This window comes from Somniosus microcephalus, chromosome 19 (assembly GCF_052327205.1).
Source record: "Somniosus microcephalus isolate GS21.2 chromosome 19, FLI_Smic_1.0, whole genome shotgun sequence".
Lineage (NCBI taxonomy): Eukaryota > Metazoa > Chordata > Chondrichthyes > Squaliformes > Somniosidae > Somniosus > Somniosus microcephalus.
In genome coordinates this window covers 66,375,327-66,396,620 of record NC_141005.1, presented here as the reverse complement: position 1 = coordinate 66,396,620, position 21,294 = coordinate 66,375,327, and the positions used below count along the sequence as shown (strand labels likewise).

General features: G+C 46.2%; 1 protein-coding gene across 2 annotated transcripts in view; it reads right to left on the bottom strand.

Moving 5' to 3' along the window:
- Window positions 1-2,020: 2,020 nt before the first annotated feature.
- Window positions 2,021-21,294, bottom strand: part of LOC147104565 (peptidyl-prolyl cis-trans isomerase FKBP8-like) — a 48,075-nt gene continuing 28,801 nt past the window's right edge. For both annotated transcript variants that reach the window (XM_085962154.1, XM_085962153.1), the window contains 6 exons: window positions 19,587-19,675; window positions 12,860-13,065; window positions 11,694-11,866; window positions 11,518-11,595; window positions 9,186-9,308; window positions 2,021-2,133 (listed from right to left, as the gene is read on the bottom strand). In XM_085962154.1, the coding sequence (XP_085818280.1) occupies window positions 2,059-2,133; window positions 9,186-9,308; window positions 11,518-11,595; window positions 11,694-11,866; window positions 12,860-13,065; window positions 19,587-19,675 (744 nt within the window). In that variant the 3' untranslated portion in view covers window positions 2,021-2,058. The remainder of the gene's footprint in view (window positions 2,134-9,185; window positions 9,309-11,517; window positions 11,596-11,693; window positions 11,867-12,859; window positions 13,066-19,586; window positions 19,676-21,294) is intronic.

Sequence of the window (21,294 nt, the reverse complement as noted above, 5' to 3'; positions counted from 1 at the left end):
CATTTAGTCAAACTATCGTCGTGACCACATCGGGCTCGAATTCGTTTTCCTTTCCTTGTTTTTCCTCTCATTTTCTCCTTTCTTGTCCTGATGGTAATGAATTTCACCGGGTTTCTGGCTCCACCTGTGCCAACAGCTTTTCAATAGCCACCCAAGGTGAGCCTAGAGTTAGTGTTGACCGGCTTATCAACCATGAGGGACGTCAAAGCCAAAGTCAATCCTGACCCTCACTCGACATGGGCCTTCAGCAGACAGGGTGCTCACTGGATAGAAATTAGGTGCAGAAAGCCTGGCTAACTTTTTTCCCCTCATTAGCTGAGAACTACTGTAGCATCACTACCCTGATTGAGATCTGCTAAATCAGCACAGAGTAGGGATTAACCTGGAGCCTTCCTGGTTTGTGTGGCTCAGTACCACACTGTGTGATGCCATTACCAATGCAACCATCAGGTGATCTGCTTTCTTCCATCAGGTGAGTCCCCTTTCTTCCATCAGGTGAGTTCAGTTTCCTCCATCAGGTGAGTCCCCTTTCTTCCATCAGGTGAGTTTCCTTTCCTCCATCAGGTGAGTCCTCTTTCTTCCTTCAGGTGAGTCCCCTTTCTTCCATCAGGTGAGTCCCCTTTCTTCCATCAGGTGAGTCCCCTTTCCTCCATCAGGTGAGTCCCCTTTCCTCCATCAGGTGAGTCCCCTTTCCTCCATCAGGTGAGTCCCCTTTCCTCCATCAGGTGAGTCCCCTTTCCTCCATCAGGTGAGTCCCCTTTCCTCCATCAGGTGAGTCCCCTTCCCTCCATCAGGTGAGTCCCCTTTCTTCCATCAGTTGTCCCCTTTCTTCCATCAGGTGAGTCCGCTTTCCTCCATCAGGTGAGTCCCCTTTCCTCCATCAGGTGAGTCCCCTTTCCTGCATCAGGTGAGTCCCCTTTCTTCCATCAGGTGAGTCCTCTTTCCTCCATCAGGTGAGTCCCCTTTCCTCCATCAGGTGAGTCCCCTTTCCTCCATCAGGTGAGTTCGCTTTCCTCCATCAGGTGAGTCCCCTTTCTTCCATCAGGTGAGTCCCCTTTCTTCCATCAGGTGAGTCCCCTTTCTTCCATCAGGTGAGTTCAGTTTCCTCCATCAGGTGAGTCCTCTTTCTTCCTTCAGGTGAGTCCCCTTTCTTCCATCATGTGAGTCCCCTTTCTTCCATCAGGTGAGTCCCCTTTCTTCCATCAGGTGAGTCCCCTTTCCTCCATCAGGTGAGTCCCCTTTCCTCCATCAGGTGAGTCCCCTTTCCTCCATCAGGTGAGTCCCCTTTCCTTCATCAGGTGAGTCCCCTTTCCTCCATCAGTTGTCCCCTTTCTTCCATCAGGTGAGTCCGCTTTCCTCCATCAGGTGAGTCCCCTTTCCTCCATCAGGTGAGTCCCCTTTCCTCCATCAGGTGAGTCCTCTTTCCTCCATCAGGTGAGTCCCCTTTCCTCCATCAGGTGAGTCCCCTTTCCTCCATCAGGTGAGTTCGCTTTCCTCCATCAGGTGAGTCCCCTTTCTTCTAGTTTTCATTCTTACCATCATTCTGCTCTGACCACGGTAATGCTGCTTTTGGTTCAAAGAGTCAAACATGGTTTTGGATGTACCCGAGTCACTTAAGCAAATATGGAATACAATTTTATATCATTTATCCCCACGTATTGAATTCCGCATCACTGCTTCCAAATGTTCCCTTCAGCCAACTGTTAGGAGATATGAGGTACGACATTTTCATCTCAATACAGAGAGATGGTACAACCTCTAGTTGGAATGTTCCTCTCAGAATGAAAGGCGGTTTCCTCCCATTTCATGGCAATGAATCTTAGTACTCTAGTGAAGAGGCAGTGCTCCAGGTAAAAAATACCAAACAATCGAACCCGTTTGTAAATATATATATTTAAACATTTCAGTTCAGTTTGAATTGCTGAGCCGTGTTCAGCTCTGCACACAGATTTGCAAACTACTTTTAATGAACAGTTTGTAGATATCTCAACCCCAGCATAATCTGAAGCAAGTTCTTAAGTTTAATCTGAAACAGGTCTCTCTTTATTAGATTAGGATTCATCTCCATTTATATAAAACCATACTACCCAATAATATGGCAGAAATTCCTATCGTCCACTTCCAGGATATAATCTGGGAAAGAAAAATATGAATAGAATTAGAAAATATGAATATTAATAACAATAAGCAGCAATAATCATGAGGATACAAGACACCATGTGGACCCTTTCGCCTATCAACACTTAGTGTACATAAGAGAGATTGGAGAGACTCTCAAAAGGCAAAAACACTGGAGCTGGAAAGAGCAGAGAAACAACATGACAAAGCCAAGAGGGGAGAAGCAGAAGCTGGACTATCCTTCTGGATGATTATGGGGCTCTATTACTGGCAGAGTTTTCACGCTTGTCCACCGTGACTTCAGCGGAGAGCCATGGAAACCCTGAAGAAAAACATCGGACCAGATCTTGCTGGAAAATAACGGCATGTAAATGACACGCGCCATTATTAATGTGCAAATCAACCAGCAAATTCAGGGGATTAAGAGATATGCCATGAATTGAGAAACTTCAGAACTTGCTGGGTGGTTTACGCCGCTCTGCCATTTGCATCACACAAACAGTATCTCACCCTTAGCCTGCCCGTTATTTTTAAGAACTTGCTGGATTTTCACAATAATTGCCCATTAAACTCACCACAGAAAGTTAAGTCTGGTAATTAAGAGTGTAAGACCCTTTCTACCAATGTGATAATTGTTAATGCAATGCCAATCAACCTCTCTGGCCCAGAAAGGGAACAATTTAAAGCATTCAATCTTATTCCTGCATATAGTAAATTGTTGTTGGAATTTTCAAAATTTTTTAATTTATTTATTTTTTCTTACTTATCCTTTCTGTCTTTTTTTTCTCTCTCCCTTAATCTAATATTTTTTCCCTCTCTTTATTTCTCTTTCTGTACCTGACTTGGCTTTAATTCACCCCACTTCTCTGTCATTCCTGATTCTTTCTCAATCCTTAAATCTCACTGGTTAAGGAGATACACTGTTGGTCCCACCATTCACTGAGGTCCCAGATGCCCTATTGCCCTAATCAGGTCGCACTTCCAGCAAGTTATGACGCAAACTCTTTTGAGCTGAAGGATGCAGGAAAAGTCTAACAACCGGCGCAAGTCTAACAAGGTGGCCAGCGCCAGCAAGATCCAGCCCATCATTTTTCCGGGGTTGTTGCGGCTTTTCCACCGAAGTTATGGCAGACGGCAGGGATAAACCACCATGCAAATTCTCCCCCTATGTACTTAGGTCCTGGTCTGCAACTTGACCAATAGGCAAGTGTATTACCAACTGAGCCAGGCTGACAGTGATGATAAGGGATTTCTGAGTGAAAAGTGAAAATGGTTACAGAGTAATTGAAATGGAGTTCAGAAAATCACTACGGCAAAGACTTTAGATTCTAGAATGAGGATTGTAAATGGGAAGTCAGAACCACAGTCCCTAATCTAAGGTATTAGGGTTATTTTCCATGATGAAGTTGTTTAATATTAAGGGACAGCCAGCTGAAACGGTGGGATCTCGTCACCATGAACGGAACTGGATTTAATTCCGCTGTTTGGTAGCTAGGTATATAGTTTCTACATTTGTTTATATCTTAATTGAGAGTGAGTGCAAGTTCCTGCTTTGCCCCCCTCTCAATCCTGAATGAAAGGTGAAGATGGTGGATCTGTGCATTAACGTTTAACAGAGTTACAACTCCAGCTAAATGTTGTTCATAACACAGTGGGGTCATTTATACCATTTCTCAGAGGCTTCCGCCAAAGCTATGGTGGGAGATCAGGAGAATCCCCATGCAAATGCTATCCCAGTCACTCCACTGAAGGCTAGCACCAAGACTGAGTGGATTAGTTGAACTTGGCCAGCAAATTATCAAGTACTCCGACATAATTATCGTTATATGTAAAGAAGACTTAGAACCTGAGAAAGGAAACATAGGGCTGGACAGAGTCAGACAGAGCAACAACAGTAACAACTTGAGTTTATACAGCGCTGTTGATATAGAAAATGTGCCAAGGCACTTAACAAAGGTAAGAGGGAAAAATATAAGAACAGAGATGCCAATCTATGGAGGAAGTGAAGAGATCAGGAGGGGTAATGAAAAGCTTGGTCTTGTTTGGAGAAGGATTATAAAGGTGGCGAGAGAAGCAGAGAGGCGGAGGGTTTTAAAAAAGTAACAGAAAGACTTGCATTTACATAGCGCCTTGCACGACTTCAGGACCTCCCAAGTGCTTTACAGCCAATGAAGTACTTTTTGAAGTGGAGTCACTGTTGTAATGTAGGAAATGCGGTAGCAAATTTGCACACAGCAGGGTCCCATAAACAGCTAGGTGATAATGACCAGATAATCTATCTTAGCGATGTTGGTTGAGGGATAAATGTTGTCCAGGACACCAGGAAGAACTCCACTGCACTTCTTCAAAATAGTGCCATGGGATCTTTTACGTCAACCTGAGGGGGCAGACGGGACCTTGGTTCAATGTCTTAGCTGAAGGACGGCACCTCCGACAGTGCAGCACTCCCTCAGCACTGAACTGGAGTGTCACAGATTCTATGGAAAGTCTCGGGAGTGGGACTTGAACCCATTACCTTGTGACTCAGAGGCGAGTGTGCTACTACTGAGTCACAGCTGATGCCTCGAGATCCAGTTCCAGAGAGTAGGGCCGAATCAGCTGAAGTTTCTACCACCAACAGCAGGAAAAAGATAAGGAGGAATAAACAAAAGGCCAGAGTTGGATGACTGAAGGGTGTGAGAGAGGATATAAGGCCAGGTGGAGGTTGCAGAGATACCTTGGGCTGAGGCCATGAAATGATCTGAAGATGAGGAAAATCATTTTAAATTTAATGCATTGGAGGACTGGGAGCCAGTGTAATCAGGAAGGTGGGGGTGAGGGGTGTGTCAGACTTAGTAGGACAGTTTGGGTAGCTGAGTTTTGGACCAGTTGGTGCTCATTGAGATTTGAGAGACCAGCGAGGATTTCATTAGAGAAATCAAGCCTAGAAATGGAAAGGAATCGGTAAAGGTTTTAGCACCAGATGGGCAGAAGTGGGCAATGTTGCAGAGGTGGAAATAAGCTGTCTTGGTAATGGATAGGATGTGGGGTTAGGCATGAAGGAGGCTTTTAAAAAAAATTGTTCATGGGATGTGGGCGTTGCTGGCAAGACCAGCATTTATTGCCCGGACATAAATGCAGTAAGTGGGAGGCAGGAATCTGATATATTTGGAGAATTACATAGAATCTACAGCACAGAAACACGCCATTCAGCCCAACTGGTCTGTGTCGGTGCTTGTGCTCCACACGAGCCTCCTCCCACCTTACTTCATCTAACCCAATCAACATATCTTTCTATTCCTTTCTCCCCCATGTACTTATCTAGCCTCCCCTTAAATGCATCAAGGTACTCTGATACAATCACAAGTAGAGGTCAGGCAAGCATTGATTGCTTGCCTTATTCTAAGCATGCCGCATACCTACAAACACCATCAGTGAGGCTGGAACATGTGGGAGCTTGCTCATGTTGCGCTATGTTTAAGCAGATACCCCAGAGATTTACACGCCTTCCCTTTAAAATGTTGCACTGTATGTTAAATCATACACCCCTGTGACAACTAGTACAATCATTGATCTTTTCCTCAGCGTCAATGGGTTTCAAATCACAGAGAATTCATACACATTTGGCCTAACTGGTGAATAACAGAAACCCTCTCATAAACCCATGCCCAAGGAATGTAAATGAGGCTCTGATGGGAAAAGACTCAAGCCTAGGTTCTAGCAGGTTGTCATAGAGTCATAACGGCACAGAAGGAGGCCATTCGGCCCATAGAGTCCGCGCTGGCTCTCTGTAGAGCAATCCAGTCAGCCCCATTTCCCCGCTCTATCCACGTAGCCCTGCAAGTTTATTTCCCTCAAGTGCCTATCCAATCTCCCCTTGAAAACATTGAGTGTCTCCGCTTCCACCACTTCCGTCAGCAGCGAGTTCCAGGTCCTCACCACTCGCTGCGTAAAAAGGTTTTTCCTCACATCCCCCCTGTATCTCTTTCCCAAAACCTTAAATCTGTGTCCCCTAGTCCTTGTACCATCAACTAGTGGGAACAGCCTTTCCCCATCTAGCCTATCCAAACCCGTCATAATCTTGTACACCTCTATCAAATCACCCCTCAACCTCCTTTGCTCTAATGAAAACAAATCCAGCTTCTCCAACCTGTCCTTGTAGCTAAGATCCCCATCCCCGGAATCATTCTGGTAAATCTCCTCTGCACCCTCTCAAGGGCCTTCACATCCTTCCTAAAGTGTGGTGACCAGAACTGGACGCAATACTCCAGTTGTGGCCTAACCACTGCTTTATAAAGGTTCAGCATAACTTCTCTATTTTTGTACTCAATACCTCTATTTATGAAGCTCAAGATTCCATATGCTTTGCTAACCAATCTCTCAATATGTCCTGCCACCTTCAGGGATCTAAGCACATTAACTCCCAGGTCTCATATTCCAATTCCAATTCAAATGCCAATCTTATTTTCATCTTCACTTCCCCTCTCAACTTATTGTATTTGGTCTGGTTCTCCCTTGAAGAATTCACCTGACATGCATCATACACCCTCTTTTTTTGTTTCATCATCTTCTCTATCTCCCTTGTCATCCAAGGAGCCCTTGCTTTGGTTCCCTTACCCTTCCCTCTTGTTGGAATGTACCTAGCCTGTACTTGGAACATCTCCTTAAAGATCACCCATTGTTCCATTACATTTTTTCCTGTCAGTCTTTGGTTCCATTTTACCCTGGCTAGATCCTTTCGCATCCCATTGAAGTTAGCCCTATTCCAGTTTAGAAGTTCCACTCTAGATTGTTCCTTGCTCCTCTCCATTGCTAATCTAAATCTTATGATACGATGATCACTCGTACCCAAGTGTTCTCCCACAGACACTTGGTCGACCTGGCCCACCTCATTCCCCAGCACTAGACCCAGCAATGTCTCCTTCCTAGTTGGGCCAAGAAAATATTGGTCAAGGAAATTCTCCTGAACACATTTCAGAAATTCCTCCCCCTCCTTTCCCTTTACCCTAACATTATCTCAATCGATATTTGGGTAATTAAAGTCCCCCAATATCACCACTCTATGGCCTAGAAATTGGGTTCTGGTCTTGCCAGGGCTGTAGCGCCAGAAAGTTTGCGCCAGCGGTAATGCGGCAGCGCCCGACGAAAATTCGGGTGCGCCGGGCCCAAACGGCGGCGGGCGCTAAAACCCTCCTTTAGCGCCTCAAAACGGGCGTGAACTTGGGTTTCCCGGCGCTAATCCCCCGCTGCGGCACCCGATGCGGTGCGGCAGGCGGGGGAACTGCAGGCCTCCTCCTCCTGTTAAGGAGGAGCTGCCTGCAGCCGACAACTGTCCGGCGGATTGACCCGACATCTGAGCCCGGCACCTCGGGGAAGTGCCGGGCTCGCATGAGACACTGATCAGGGCCGCGGGGGGGGAATGCAGGAGTCCGGGAAGGGAGGTGCGGGCAGGCGGCCGCCGGGAACGCGGCCGGCCGCCGCTCCACCTTTATGCGCCGGCGCACACTGGGGGAAGACTCTGTTGCCAGAGTCTTAGTTGCGCCTGCCACGGGCGAGGCGGGCGCAACTGAATTTCGGCTTGGGGCCGGGTTACCACGGCAACCGGGACGCTGTGCACACCGATGACGTCGTCGGTGCCGGCGCAGCGCTACCGGTCTACCGCCGCGGAAGGGCCCCAGGCAATTTAGGAACCGGCGCCAATTGCAGCGCTAGGCCCTCTAGCGCCGCAAAATCGGTGCTAAGGGCACTGAATTTCTAGACCTATAGCTCTTGCATATCTCTGCGATTTCCCTGCAGATTTGCTCCTCTCTCTATTTGGAGGTCTATAGAATACCCCCAATACTGTGATCATACCCTTCTTGCTCCTCAACTCTATAACCAAATGGATACTGTCCTTGTCCCCTCAAGAACATCCTTCCTTTCCAACACTACAATGTCTTCCTTAATCAGCGCTGCCACCCACCTCCCTTTTTTCCTTCTCTATCTTTTCTGAACACCTTGGCCTAGAAATTCAGTTAAGGCCCGCCAGCAGGCTAATGCCCAAAAGTTAGCGCTGCGCGCGGAGCCCGTTGCGACTGCCAGAAATTCACTTTTAGCGCCCCAATTCGGAACCGGGCGCTGTTCCAGGGTGTGCCCGCCTCCGCTTGGGGCGCTGAAAGTGAATTTCAGCGCTCCAGCTGCCGCTGCGCCACCTGATGCGGTGCAGCAGGCTGGGGTACTGCAGGCCTCCTCCTTCTCTTAAGGAGGAGCTGCCTGCAGCCGTGAGATCGCCGCTGGATTCTGCCAGCAAATGAGCCCAGCACCACGGAGAAGTGCCGGACTCACGGGAATCAACCACCAATGCCGCGGGGGGGTGGTGGAGGAGGCCGGGGAGGGAGGTGCGGGCAGGCGGCCGCCGAAAAAGCGGCCGGCCGCACCTCCACCTTAAAGCGCCCCAGTAGCGCAGCAGTACGGCCCCGTTTCACGAACGTTGTTTGCGGCCGCAACTAAATATGGGGTTTGGGCCGGAAGCGGGGCGGTACCGGGGCACTGCGCACACCGATGACGTCATTGGTGTCGGCGCAGCGCTACCGGCTACCGCCGCCATTACCGCAGCGCTGAATATCAGCGCAACCTCTTATACTGGCGCAGAAACCCTCTTTAGGCGCCAACTGGGCGCAAAGCTTGCAGCGCCCAACTGAATTTCTAGGCCCTTGTACCTTTGAATATTAAGTGCCCAGTCCTCACCGTTTTTAAGTCACATTTCCGTTATTGCCACATCATATTGCCACACGGCTAATTGTGCTTGTAGCTCACCAACCTTATTCACCACACTTTGTGCGTTTACGTACATGCATTCTAAACCCATTTTTGAATTTTTCGTAGTCTTTCCTAGTCTGCTCCTACCTAAAATGGTCCTACTTCTGCCTCTAGTACTACTTTGTCTCTAGTACTATCCAATACACTCACTCTTTTATGCACCTTATTCCTCTTTTCTACTACTATATGCTGGTGCCCATCCCCCTGCCAAGCTCACATTACAACTACTATTCTGGAAAAGTGCCCCTTGGTTCCCATCCAATCCAGCCAGTGGGTAGTTTGAAGCCTACCTTAAAGGACTTGCGCCTGGTGGCTTGCAGTTTTGAGCTGCGTTCTCCAAATTTCTCTGTAATACCAGATATTTTCTGTTTTGTCCATGTGCTAATAATAGTCTTAATTTCCTCTTTAATTTCCTGGAGGTGTAAACAGTGGCACACAATGACATAGTGTAACAGGGAGTGGCATTGCATTACATGGACTGAAGCATTGTTACATCCCGAATTTTGCTAAAGAATTTTGTAATCCAGCTGTGGAAAAGTGCAAAACCTATGTGTAACAGCTTCAGCAAGATGGAGAACCGAGAATCCAGGTTGGGTGGGATGTGGCAGTCGGCTTCCTTGCCCAATTTTTCTTCATTTTCCTCTGCTAGATACAACGGAGGAAAATCCAGCCTTTGGTTCCTGGTCTAAAAGAATTTGGGGGAAAATTTCTGTAGGGTTCTCTCCAGCTCCCACTGTAACTTTGATTGGTAGAAACCCTGGAGAAATAACCAATTTCAGCCATTTCCGGCACTTCTCCAGTCTTTCCGCCAGTGTTAAGTCGGGAGATCGGGAGACATAAGAGAGGCCCACACAAACAAAAATGTTAGAACGTGAGGGAAAGAGATTAAAAAAACATGCCAACATTGCCGATCCCCATCTTCCCCACAGTCTACAGTCAACCTGCCACCCCCCGCTCTGTCAGGCAGAGCCACTCTGAATTTCTGCGAATGCAGTCTTGGTAGCTGAAGAAGAGAAGAGAACGTGGAATGAGAAAAGTCTATTCAGGCCCTTAAGCACACCCCTCACACTGACTTATCCCCGCTTGACTTATTCCATCTCCTGAGGGCTAGTTCTGTATAATTCGTCCCTGAACCTCAAAGGTAATCAAGTAAAAGTTCAGAATGTCTATCCATTCACATATGCCTCCACTATTCAACCCTGGCTGATGGCTTCCTACAAATGATATTTCAGCAAAATTTCCACTTAGCCAAGAAAAGTGCGAAAGAATTTTGCAATCCAGCTGTGGAAAAGTGTAAAACTTGTGTAACAGCTTCAGCAAGATGTCGAACCGAGAAGGCTCAGTGTTTCCAGGTCAAAAGGCTGGGAATTACTGTTGGTGATATTAGTTGACACTCAATGCATTCGTATAACATTCCTATGTCCACTATTTTAATAGTGCCGTTAAACTATATAAAAAATAACTAGGTTAATCCCTCCGTTAAGACAGTAGACAGAGGAAAGTCATAAAAACGCATTGTGCGCATCCACTTTGGTAACCAATTGTATTTTCCAGCGTTAGCGTTCTTTTCACAAATTCAAGGTTCCCTCGTCCACCTCCACATTGCTATTTTTGACTGGAGCCTGAATTACCATATCACATCTAACTATGCAAGGATTACCAGGCTGAATTTTCCTCCGTTGTATCTAGCAGAGGAAAATGAAGCAAAATTGGGTAAGGAGGCCGACTGACACATCCCACCCAACCTGGATTTTCCTCCACCTCCCCCGCCCCAGTAGGGAAATTCACCAGCCACCCTTTCAATCCTTGCCGCATGTAAGTGATGATGGGCATTACGATAGATTTTCCAGCCATCTACTGCACCAGCTCCAGCAGAGGAGTGGCGGTGATCCCTGGGGTAGCAGCAGACAGATGCATTGAAGACGTTTTTGAGCGCTTCCCTCCTCAGGTTGCAAGAAGCATCTTGTTTAGGCCTCGTTACATCTGGGGCCCGGACCTCCATTCTTCTTCACCTCTTCAAAGTGCTTCTGCTCCCTTTAAGAATCAATTTGTCTTCTGGTGCTGCCTGAAGCCCCCCATATGCAGGTCTCCAACTATAGCAAGCTCCCTCTTACTGGCAAGTATCCTGCTGGTAGCCTGCCCTACACAGATAAACAGCACAACCCAGGGCCACATTGGGTTCAGGGTAGCAGGTGCAAGTCTTGCCCTGAGTCTTTCCCAGTGGGAGGAGGAAATCTCAGCCCCAAGTGTGCGCCTACATCCAAGGTTACGAACACATGCTTATGGACTGCTAAATGTTAAATCTAAATTTAACACCTATCATCAGAATCAGTCTATATATTGATCATTACAGTGTTCTGCAAATGCAGTCAGCTGCAAGCTAAAACCCGAACTCATTGTTCTCATTCTCCCTTCCTTCTCCACTCTCCAGGCTTTAAAAACTTAAGATTGGGATCACCTAATCACCATTTGATCACCTATTTCCCCTACCGTTCTTTCCAACCGTGGCAATCTTCTGCACTTTAGGACTTGGCCCGTCATCTAGAATTTATCCGTTAATGAATGACAAGATTTCTTCCCTTACCCAATGCCCTAATTAGAGAGAACATAAAGACCACTCACCGGGTGCTCTGGCTGCACAGCTAAGGCTTTCTTTAGGAAGACAATGGAAAGGGGATATATCTGCTGCATTGCCAGCACCTGAAACAATTTCACACAAAACAGCGATTGCTCGTTGCAGCATTCCAAACACAGGCAGTATTACAAAGAAATCAGCAGCGAATGAACAACAGACCTACCTTCCCCTTCCTGAATAAGGCCTTGCAGTGGTGAGGCCGGTGCTGCAGGACAATATCACAGCAGGAGATTGTCTCCTTTAAGTTTCCTGTCTTTAAGTGACAGGCTGCCATATTGCTATAACACTTCACTTTCTCATTAAGAAGCATGTCCTTTTTTTCAAGATTTACCTCACCTAAAAAAAAAGGTATAATCTGAATGTGCCATTCTTGGAAATTTCATACTGACAGATACTTAGTCCAGCAAACCCTAGTTATGCCCATTCTTCATTCTGCCTGGATTCACATCTCTGCTTGTAAGAGGGCAAGCAGGTAGCCCACTCCCAGATCTCTACTAATTACCCAGCCACCCATCTCAAGGTTCCTGCCAAAATGGTGGTGGCTACAGTGCCAGCGTCAACGGGGCGGTAAATGACTCAAGGCCTTTTTCAGGTCACTACCGCCCCGAATACAACGGGCGGCTACAGTTACAATTGGCCCCTGTGTCACCAAGCAGCAGTGCTCCAATAGCAGTGCCACCATTTCAAAATCCTAATTGGAAACACTGAAAGGACTTTGGGAAAGAGATGGGAAATCGGATTGGAGTAGATAGCTCCAGTTGAAGAAAAGGAGTAGCTGGATGACCAGGCGGCTTTGTCTGACATTGAACAGGAGGCGCAGAAGGGAAAAAAGTTCACACAAACAGGATTAGATGCACACTATGCACCAGCCCAGCAGGAACCCTCCCCTCATTACAATAAACCTACTCAGCCCAACCCTAAAGGAAATCTCTCATTAGACTACAATGCATCCAAACCAACCCACCAGGAGCTCTACAATTTGACTCAATCTACTCCACGCCAGCCCACAAGGACCCTCCTTCCAATTAGACTGAACCTACACCACCGCCAAGAATCCAACCCACTCAAAACACCCCCACTGGACTGTATCTACTTTGCATCAATTTATTAAGCTAAATGTAATGTGACCAGCTCACTAGGAAGTTCCCCATTAGAGTACACACCTGCTCTACCCAATCTACCATGGGTAGAAAGGCATTCAATTAACAAGAGTTAACTACTGAAATTACTGAGTTATCAGCTGTAACTATAATGGATGAAGATAGGTAAAATTGATTGGGGTTCCAATCTCAGGTATTGATTGAGATGAAGTTGACTATACTTCAGTACCTGTGGAGCTTGACTCTATGATCTTCAATGCGCAAGTGTAGGTAAGGAGTGCCAGCTGATAGTCCTTACTCTGGAAATAGTTATTGCCTTTCTCCCGCTCTCTATTGATTAATTCCAGCTGCTCGTCCTCTGATTTTTCCTTTATACGGATTCCACTGATCGACAGGAGTTTCACTTCAAGAAGTAGTCTAGATCCTGGTGGCTGGCTGAGGGCATGCAAAGGTACAAGAGTTTTACTTGGTAGCGGTGTGATTTGTTCTGCAAGATGTATATTTATTAAGCTTAATTGAGTTGGTGTCTTTTTTTAATAAACACATCATGAGATAAAGCATGTTAAAATGTATCTTCTTATCACGTGCATGTGATGCCATTACATTGAAAATCATGCATGCCTCTTAGATTCTGTCACAGTATGAGGGACATTAAACATTGGGAACACCACCACCTCCAAGCTCCCCTCCAAGTCACACACCATCCTGACTTGGAACTTAATCGTCGTTCCTTCATCGTCGCTGGGTCAAAATCCTGGCACCCCCTACCTAACAACACTGTGGGAGTACCTTCACCACATGGACTGCAGCGGTTCAAGGCGGCGGCTCACCACCACCTTCTCAAGGGCAATTAGGGAAGGGCAATAAATGCTGGCCTTGCCAGCGACACCCACATCCCATAAATGAATAAAAAAAAGACTCCAATATTTCATGTCTGTTGTCCTGGATAATACCTTACCCACATTTACTGCTGCTAACTTGCCAAGGAGAATTCAATCCTGGGGCACCAGAGGTCCCTCCCTAGTCCATTTAAAAGGTAGATGCTAGGTTGCACCAGTGTAGTAGAAATAACATTCTGCCAGACTGATCTTATATTTCAGCTGTGCTGAGAACCACTCAAGTCCAAATGATTTGGCCTGCAGGACCAGGACTATAGCAATCATACAGGGTAAAGTGCTAATCATGTGAATCAATGAGTCTTGGTGAAGCTAAGTCATCTCTATGAATTCAAGGTCAAACAGAATAGATGACAGGGGATAACCCATCTGTTGCCCTGATCCAACACAAAGAGATTAATCCATTGGTATTGCCACAGTAAATAGCTCATTGTGCTGAATCTTAGCTCCCAAAAACAGGTGGGTTGGGGTCGAGTCAGAGGTAAAAATTTTAAAAACCTGAAACAGGAACCCAACACGCCTACTTCCGGTTTTAACGGAGGTGGGATGAGGGGTTGGCGACCAAACTGCTCGCAAGGGGCAGGTCAGATACTTAAATGTTATAATGAGGCTGCGTGCCTTCATTTTAACAGGCATTCTATTTTTAACTCATGTCAGCCTCAGGGAACCCGACAGGTAAAAGGAGGCGAGAAGGGCTGAATTCATGCGGTAAGTGCCTTTACAGCACTGCCTGTGGGCCAGGAAGAGCAAGGGTGTTTCCCCCAGGCCCAACAACTACCCAGTAAACCACGCACCCAGGCCAATGATCTGTGTGCTTCCCCACCCTACCATTGGACCGCACCCCCCGCCCCCCGGCCACCATCGGACACCCCGACCACCATCTGCATCCACCACCCCCCCCGCCGACCACCATCGGGCCCCCGACCACCATCGGGCCCCCGACCACCATCGGACACCCCACCCCGCAATTGGATCCCCTCCCCAAAATCTCCCACCCCCCACTAGACCTACCTGCTCTCAGGCCAGCTCAGCTACGGCCTTGTGCTGTAGGACTTCCCACCTGACAGGTCTCTAGCCTGTCAATCGGGCTGGTTGTGTGCAGGAAACATGCAGAAAAACATTTAAAGACATCCTGCAGTTGCAGGACATTCAGGAAACCCATACTTCTGAGTTTCTTGGCCTCAACACAGCCCCCTCCACCCCCTACCACACCCCACCCCCCGCACGGAACACACCTCCGAGCTAAAATCCAGGCTATTGTAGAATATGGAAATCCACTTAATGAACAAGGAGTCTAGGCCAAACTTCTAACGTGGATACAGAAAGGCATTCAATGAAAAAGAGTTAACTACTGAAATTATTGTGTTATCAGATGTTCATTCAAAGATCTTTTCTGCCTTAAGTGACACATTGCTATTGCAGCACGCAACTTCCTGTCAATGGATGTAATTAATGACCTTTTAATTGTCTCTACCCATTTTACTATGAATCCAATCTGCTCAGAGTGGAATATCGCTTTTCAATAAGTCAGATATGTCAAAATTATTAAATATTGTTAAATTTTAAGTTCAGCATTCAAAAGGAATATTAGCGTACAGCTGTCATGATATTCCTAGATCCCTCCCTTTAATGTAGATGATAATATTAAAAGCTAGAGTCATCATCCCAGTAGCTTTTCTGCTCTAAAGGGGGCGATTTTCCCAATGGAGTCGGGTTTCGATTTGGGTGGGTTCCAAACCCGCCTTCACTGAGAGGTGGGAAAAATTTGCGATTTTCCCCGAATTGGCCAGTTGATTTCAGAGGTGTGGGTTCCCTGGACCAATTAGCGTTTTGGGACTGAAACTCGCCTCTGCTGACGTCACTTATCCAGCTTCATTTAAGGGCTGCTTGCTGCCTTGGCTCATTCCATTGTTTTTTGGTCGATGCTGCACCACCTCCAAGCTGTTATCTCCTTGAAGAATGGCCAGCTCCAAGGCAAGGGCCTCCCCGAGGTTCTCGGGTGAGGCGCTGGGTATCCTGGTTGAGGGGGCGAGAGCTAGCAGGGAGATGTTCTTCCCCTCATCTGGGAGGAAGAGGCCTCGCAAAGAAACCAAAGCTGTGTGGGTCCAGCTGGCAAGGGATATAACCTCCAGGTGTGTGTGCAGATTGGGTGATTGTTTCTGTTTATTGATGAAATGCCATCCCTGTGGGAATGTATTAAAATTAGGTGATGGCAAACTGTTGGCGTGATGGCATCTGTTATTTCAGCTTAGGCAGCTCCACATTGCTGGCTCTGCGACACTTGCGTGGTCAGGTTGGTGGTCAGAGTGAAAGGAGGCCAGAGGGTCATGTCCATTGTCTATCATGTGTTAAGAAGGAGCCAAGCACATGTGCCATAATGGGCAACCTATGTAAATCTGTCCAGGATGAGTGCATTCCTTGTACGACATGCTTCCATGCGCTGGCACTTTCTGCCCTGTGCAGCATCAGGTGGGTGAGCAGGAGGTTGGGGCTCCTGCTGCTGTTGCTGCTGAGCTGCCTGGTTCTGCTACTGCTCCTCATCCGAATCTGAGGTCCATGGTGAAAGGAAATAAATGGTTCCCATGCTGCTGGCAGATACCTCCATTGGGGAAGCGCTCAGTCCAAGCTGGGAGAGGGTCTTCCAAGGAGGTCCTACAGTTGAGAGATAGAAACTGCAGCATCTCCGACTTCGGTAGGCCTGCTAAAAGTGCTGAAAGACCTTTGGAACAAAAGTTCTGCCACCTGCAGCTGCTCCCTGATGAAAGCTCCGTTTTAATGGCGGAGCTGCAGCTGTGAGGAGGCCACCCACTTGTCAACCCGCCAGGATTACCTGGCATGGTTTAGGAGGGTCGTGCAACACGCTGAAAATGTGGTAAAGTAACGAAGGCCTGTAAAAATAGGATTATAGAGGCCCCTAACTACTATTTAAGGGTGTTAACTACCTCTCCCGACTGATGGAGGCGGGACCGAATCGCACCCATCAAACCCGCCTCCAGCAAAATTGCGCGGAGGTGGGTTCTGAACCCGCCCACAGTGTTTGCCATTTTGCCAACTGACCTGCCTCCTCGGGGCTGGGAAAAATCACCCCCAAAGGTTTTGCAGATGATCTCCACCAAAAATGTCTGTTATGCTTTATTGAAATGTGCAGTAACCAATTCTTGCTTTACCAGTAAGCTTTCTTATTAGCTCCCTGTCCACGTCAGCCTGTTTTCAGAAAATAAAGCACAAGTGCTTTGTGTGACACTGAAACTCCTGAAGCTTAGTAGAAAGAAGGTTGAACTCAACACCAATCCTCTCAGATGAGAAACTCAGTTCATCCCTCCTTCCCACGTTGCTGAATATGGGTGAAGTTCTCTGTTTTTAATAGGACAAGGATTTCCCAGCAATCTCTCCTTGCTCATAGAAATGAAACAGCTCTTAAACAAAGCAAATTCAGCCTTTTCTCTCATTAACATGCAATTTGCGTACATTCCTTCAATGCAATAGAATCACAGCAGCGTGTAACAAGCTAACACAGTATGAAAGCACTTCAATGCATCCAACAATCAACGCATTAACAAAACTGAAATAAATCAGGTCACACCAGAAAATACTTGCGACACATCAGTTGTCGGCCATGTTCAAATCGTACATTCCTGTATCACTGATAACATTGACAGTCACTTGTCCATTAGTTTGGTGTTTGGAGAGCTACCTGGATATACTGCCGCAAATTGCGTGGGCTGCTATTGCTCACACAGTGTCAGCTGTGGCTCAGTGGGTAGCACACTCGCCTCTGATTCAGAAGGTTGTGGGTTCAAGTCCCACTCCAAGGACTTGAGCACATAAAGCTAGGCTGACACTTCAATGCAGTGCTGAGGGAGTGCTGCACTGTCGGAGGTGCCGTTTTTCAGATGAGGCGTTAAACCGAGGCCCTGTCTGCTCTCTTAGGTGGACGTAAAAGATCCCAGGGCACCATTTCAAAGAAGAGTGGGGGATTTATCCCCGGTGTCATGGCCAATATTTCTCCCTCAAGCAACATAACAAAAACAGATTACCTGGGCATTTTCACATTGCTGTTTGTGGGAGCTTGCTGTGTGCAAATTGGCTGCCGCAGTTCCCACATTACAAAAGTGACTACACTTCAAAAGTACTTCATTGGCTGTAAAACGCTTTGAGACGTCCGGTGGTCATGAAAGGCGCTGTATAATTGCAAGTCTTCCTTCCTCCCTTTCATTACAGTCACAATTTCCCAGCTCTATCTAGTGAGCAGCTACAGGAAACATCCTCACAAGTTTCACAGAGAAATGTGGAGTTCCCTAGACAACAACTTAACCTTGCTGATCATTATGATTGGAAATGTTGGTATGCAATGATCATCAGGCAGTCACCGACCATTATAATTGTTTCTGGGTTCTGTCTAAAATGGATTTAATGCCCAGTGTACAAACATTGTCATCTATCGGAACAGGTGCAGGGACAATGGTGAAGATGTTCACTTTGTGGTAAAGCAAAGCAGTCAAGTAATTGCAACACTATAATAGTGGCCCTACCTTGGACAATGGAAATGTGTCCAATTAATTAACATGGGTTAATGTTGTCAATAAAATTAAGCCTCATGTTTGTCACTGATAATTTTCCAGCCAGTCAGCAAATGCTATGCAGCTTCACTCCAAACTGCTAAATTAAGCACTTTAAATGCACACTCTATGCATAAACTCAGACTGAAAACAAATTAAAGATCAAGTCGAACCAGTGCTTTGACCGAAAGCACACATAATATAGTTCCCCAGATGGTGGGCACCTGATTTGAAGTCTGCCACCACTACAGGAGTGAGAGAAGTGAAAAAGTCTACAGCACCAGCAGTTTCATTCAAAAACCTGGTGCATTTAATGCAGCCCCTTCACTAGCTCTATCGATGTTGTGGTGTGGAGATGCCGGAGTTGGACTGGGGTGGACAAATGTAAGAAGTCACACAACACCAGGTTATAGTCCAACAGCTTTATTTGAAATCACAAGCTTTCGGAACGCTGCTCCTTCGTCAGGTGACTTCACTTCACCTGACAAAGGAGCAGCGCTCCGAAAGCTTGTGATTTCAAATAAAGCTGTTGGACTATAACCTGGTGTTGTGTGACTTCTTACATCTATCGATGTTGGGATAGGTATTATTCCTAAAAGAATTCCCTTGTTTTTTCTGATGAGTTGCCCTTACTCCCAGCTCTGGTAATGTTTCACGAGGATCAGAGATGGTAACTTTGCGAATGCCATCGATATAAATGAATATTGTTATATAGAATCAATAGATTATATAGATTACATTTTATTATATAACTGACCAATACTACATATTATATGTGATTAATAGTCTTTAAAGGCCATCACTGTGTATTATATAGGGACCATCACTGCTTATTATATGTAGCACAATATTGTTAATTGAACTGAAGTCTGTTCAATTTTTCTACACAGTATCAGTTATTCCCTCCTCCTGTCGTGAGTAAATGTTATCGGGTAGGCACATGATTGAGTCCTGAATCAGCTTCCCCTAAGGCCCTTTTTTTAGGTCATGCCATTTCAACTTTCTTGGGGGAAAAACTCATCTTTTGCACCCTGTTGCTATGCCTCACAAGCACTTACACAGAACAAGATAGGCACCCGATGAACCTTGTGCCCATTGCTTTAACACCTGGTGGCTTGAATGCGTCTTGAGGCACAGTGCAGAGTGAGGGGAGGATTGCCCATTGACATATGATTTAATGTCTGGCATAATGAGTCTTTTGTTTGGATAATGAGTGCACTGTGCACTCTCCAATCAGTACCACGACAATAGAGGAGAAGAGGCCCAGCACAGGTAAGTTTGAAATTATTTTTGTGGGGCTGGCAGGGGCAGGAGTTCCAACAAAATTAGTCTGGTTGGGAGGTGTGCTCCGCCAGTCGGCCACTCAAATATCTGCATCAATTCACGTGGAGTTACAGATGGGACCATCTTGATGGGACCATCTTGAAAACTTTGGGAATGTTATGCTACGGCAACAGTACAAGCCCCATTCATCACTAACCAATGATACATCCAATCTTACCATTCTGAGTTTGGGGAACAAAACCTCACATCAGCAAGGATCAAAATGGTTTCCTCCAACTTCATCAAAGGAACACAGATCTCAAGAGCCTTGGAAAGAGAAAGCAAGTTTTACAGCAAAATTAAGTGTAGATACAATTTCTACGGAAAAATCTCAAATCCTACTGAACAGCATTAACCGAAATTAGTAATTACTCACGTCTCCTTAGGAGTTGTATTTTGTGCTGATGAAGGTGAGGGATATCTGGGGAGTGCACCACTTTATACTGTTTGCACCCAAAGTCAACATGAATAGGGATGATTCTACAATTCAGGCAAAAAATGGAGCTGGGTCACTGTGTGAGCGGATGTCCCATGCATGGTGATTGGGGAATTAACCTCACCAAATTCAACAGTTAGCTCATTTAAATAATTATCACGTGCTCCCTGTGTGTTTCTTATGAATGCAGTGAGTTCTATGAATGAAACCGGGCCCAGAATCAGGATAGCAGATGCCCTTAAAGTGCTGCTGCTCCATTTAAACATTGGTATTTATAGAAACATAGGAACAGGAGTTGGCCATTCAGCCTCTCGAGCCTAAATGATCTGTACCTCAACTGCATTTACCCGCCTTTGCTCCATATTCCTTGATATCTTTACCTAACAAGAATCTATTAAACTCAGTGACGTAATAAAACTCACTACGCACTTGGTTTGAGTATAAAGCAAGGCTTTAATCAACTTGTTTCAGAACATGGAGGTCTAGTTGTACTTCACTAGTTCCTGTCTTACAAAATGTCCCTGGCAAGCTGGGTCCACGCCCAAGTATTTATACTCATTGGACGGCACCACCAGCTGGCCGTCCAGCGTTATTTCATGAGTAGTTTCTTTATGAGGATGAGATTTATGACACTCAGTCTTGAAAATTTCAATTGACCCAGCATCCACAGCCTTTTGGGGTGTGTAGGATTTCGCAATAATTTCAAAATTTCCTACAGTTCCGAAGATTGATTTTTGATTAAAAAATACCTGGGTAGAATATACCTTTAAAAATCCAGGGATCAAAATGGCCATCAGACCTTGTGGCAGAAGACAAAAGGACAGTCTCTCTTCAAAGCACGGGCTGACAAAGAGGACTGGAAAGGCAGCCTGTGTGTGTCTGTGAAAAAGGATAATCAAAGATGGCTGTCCGACCTCGTGGCAGGAGACACCACACAGACTGTGTGCATATGAAAAGGGAAAATCAAAGATGGCTGACAAAGGATTTAGAAAAAAAAAACAGCCCTTGAAGCAATGGAGTAGTTAAACTGTCAATCAAAGGCAGTTCAGGGAGTTTCCCTCCCTGCAGGACAATGGATGTTTGTTTACACTAAACTGCTACAATGTTGAACCACTTGAGACTGCCAATCAATTGCGGTTGGGCGTGACCACAGGATAATCAGTTTGTTTACACTAACATCCAAGGGCTGTTTACTCAGCAATTAAGGAAATAGACATGGTTTTTCAAACTGAGACAGTTTCATTCAACCCATCACAAGAATGGGGATGCATTCAAAAACCCATCACAATGAATGGGTGGTTCATTCAAAACCCATCACAGTCAATAGGGACAGTTTGGATCCCTTTTTGTTTAGCCCAGATGCATCCGGATTTGGGCGGGAAGATTTTGGCCCCAAATGGGGTATAAGATAGCTTCTCAAGAAGCCATCTCTCTCTCTCTCTGCAGCCTC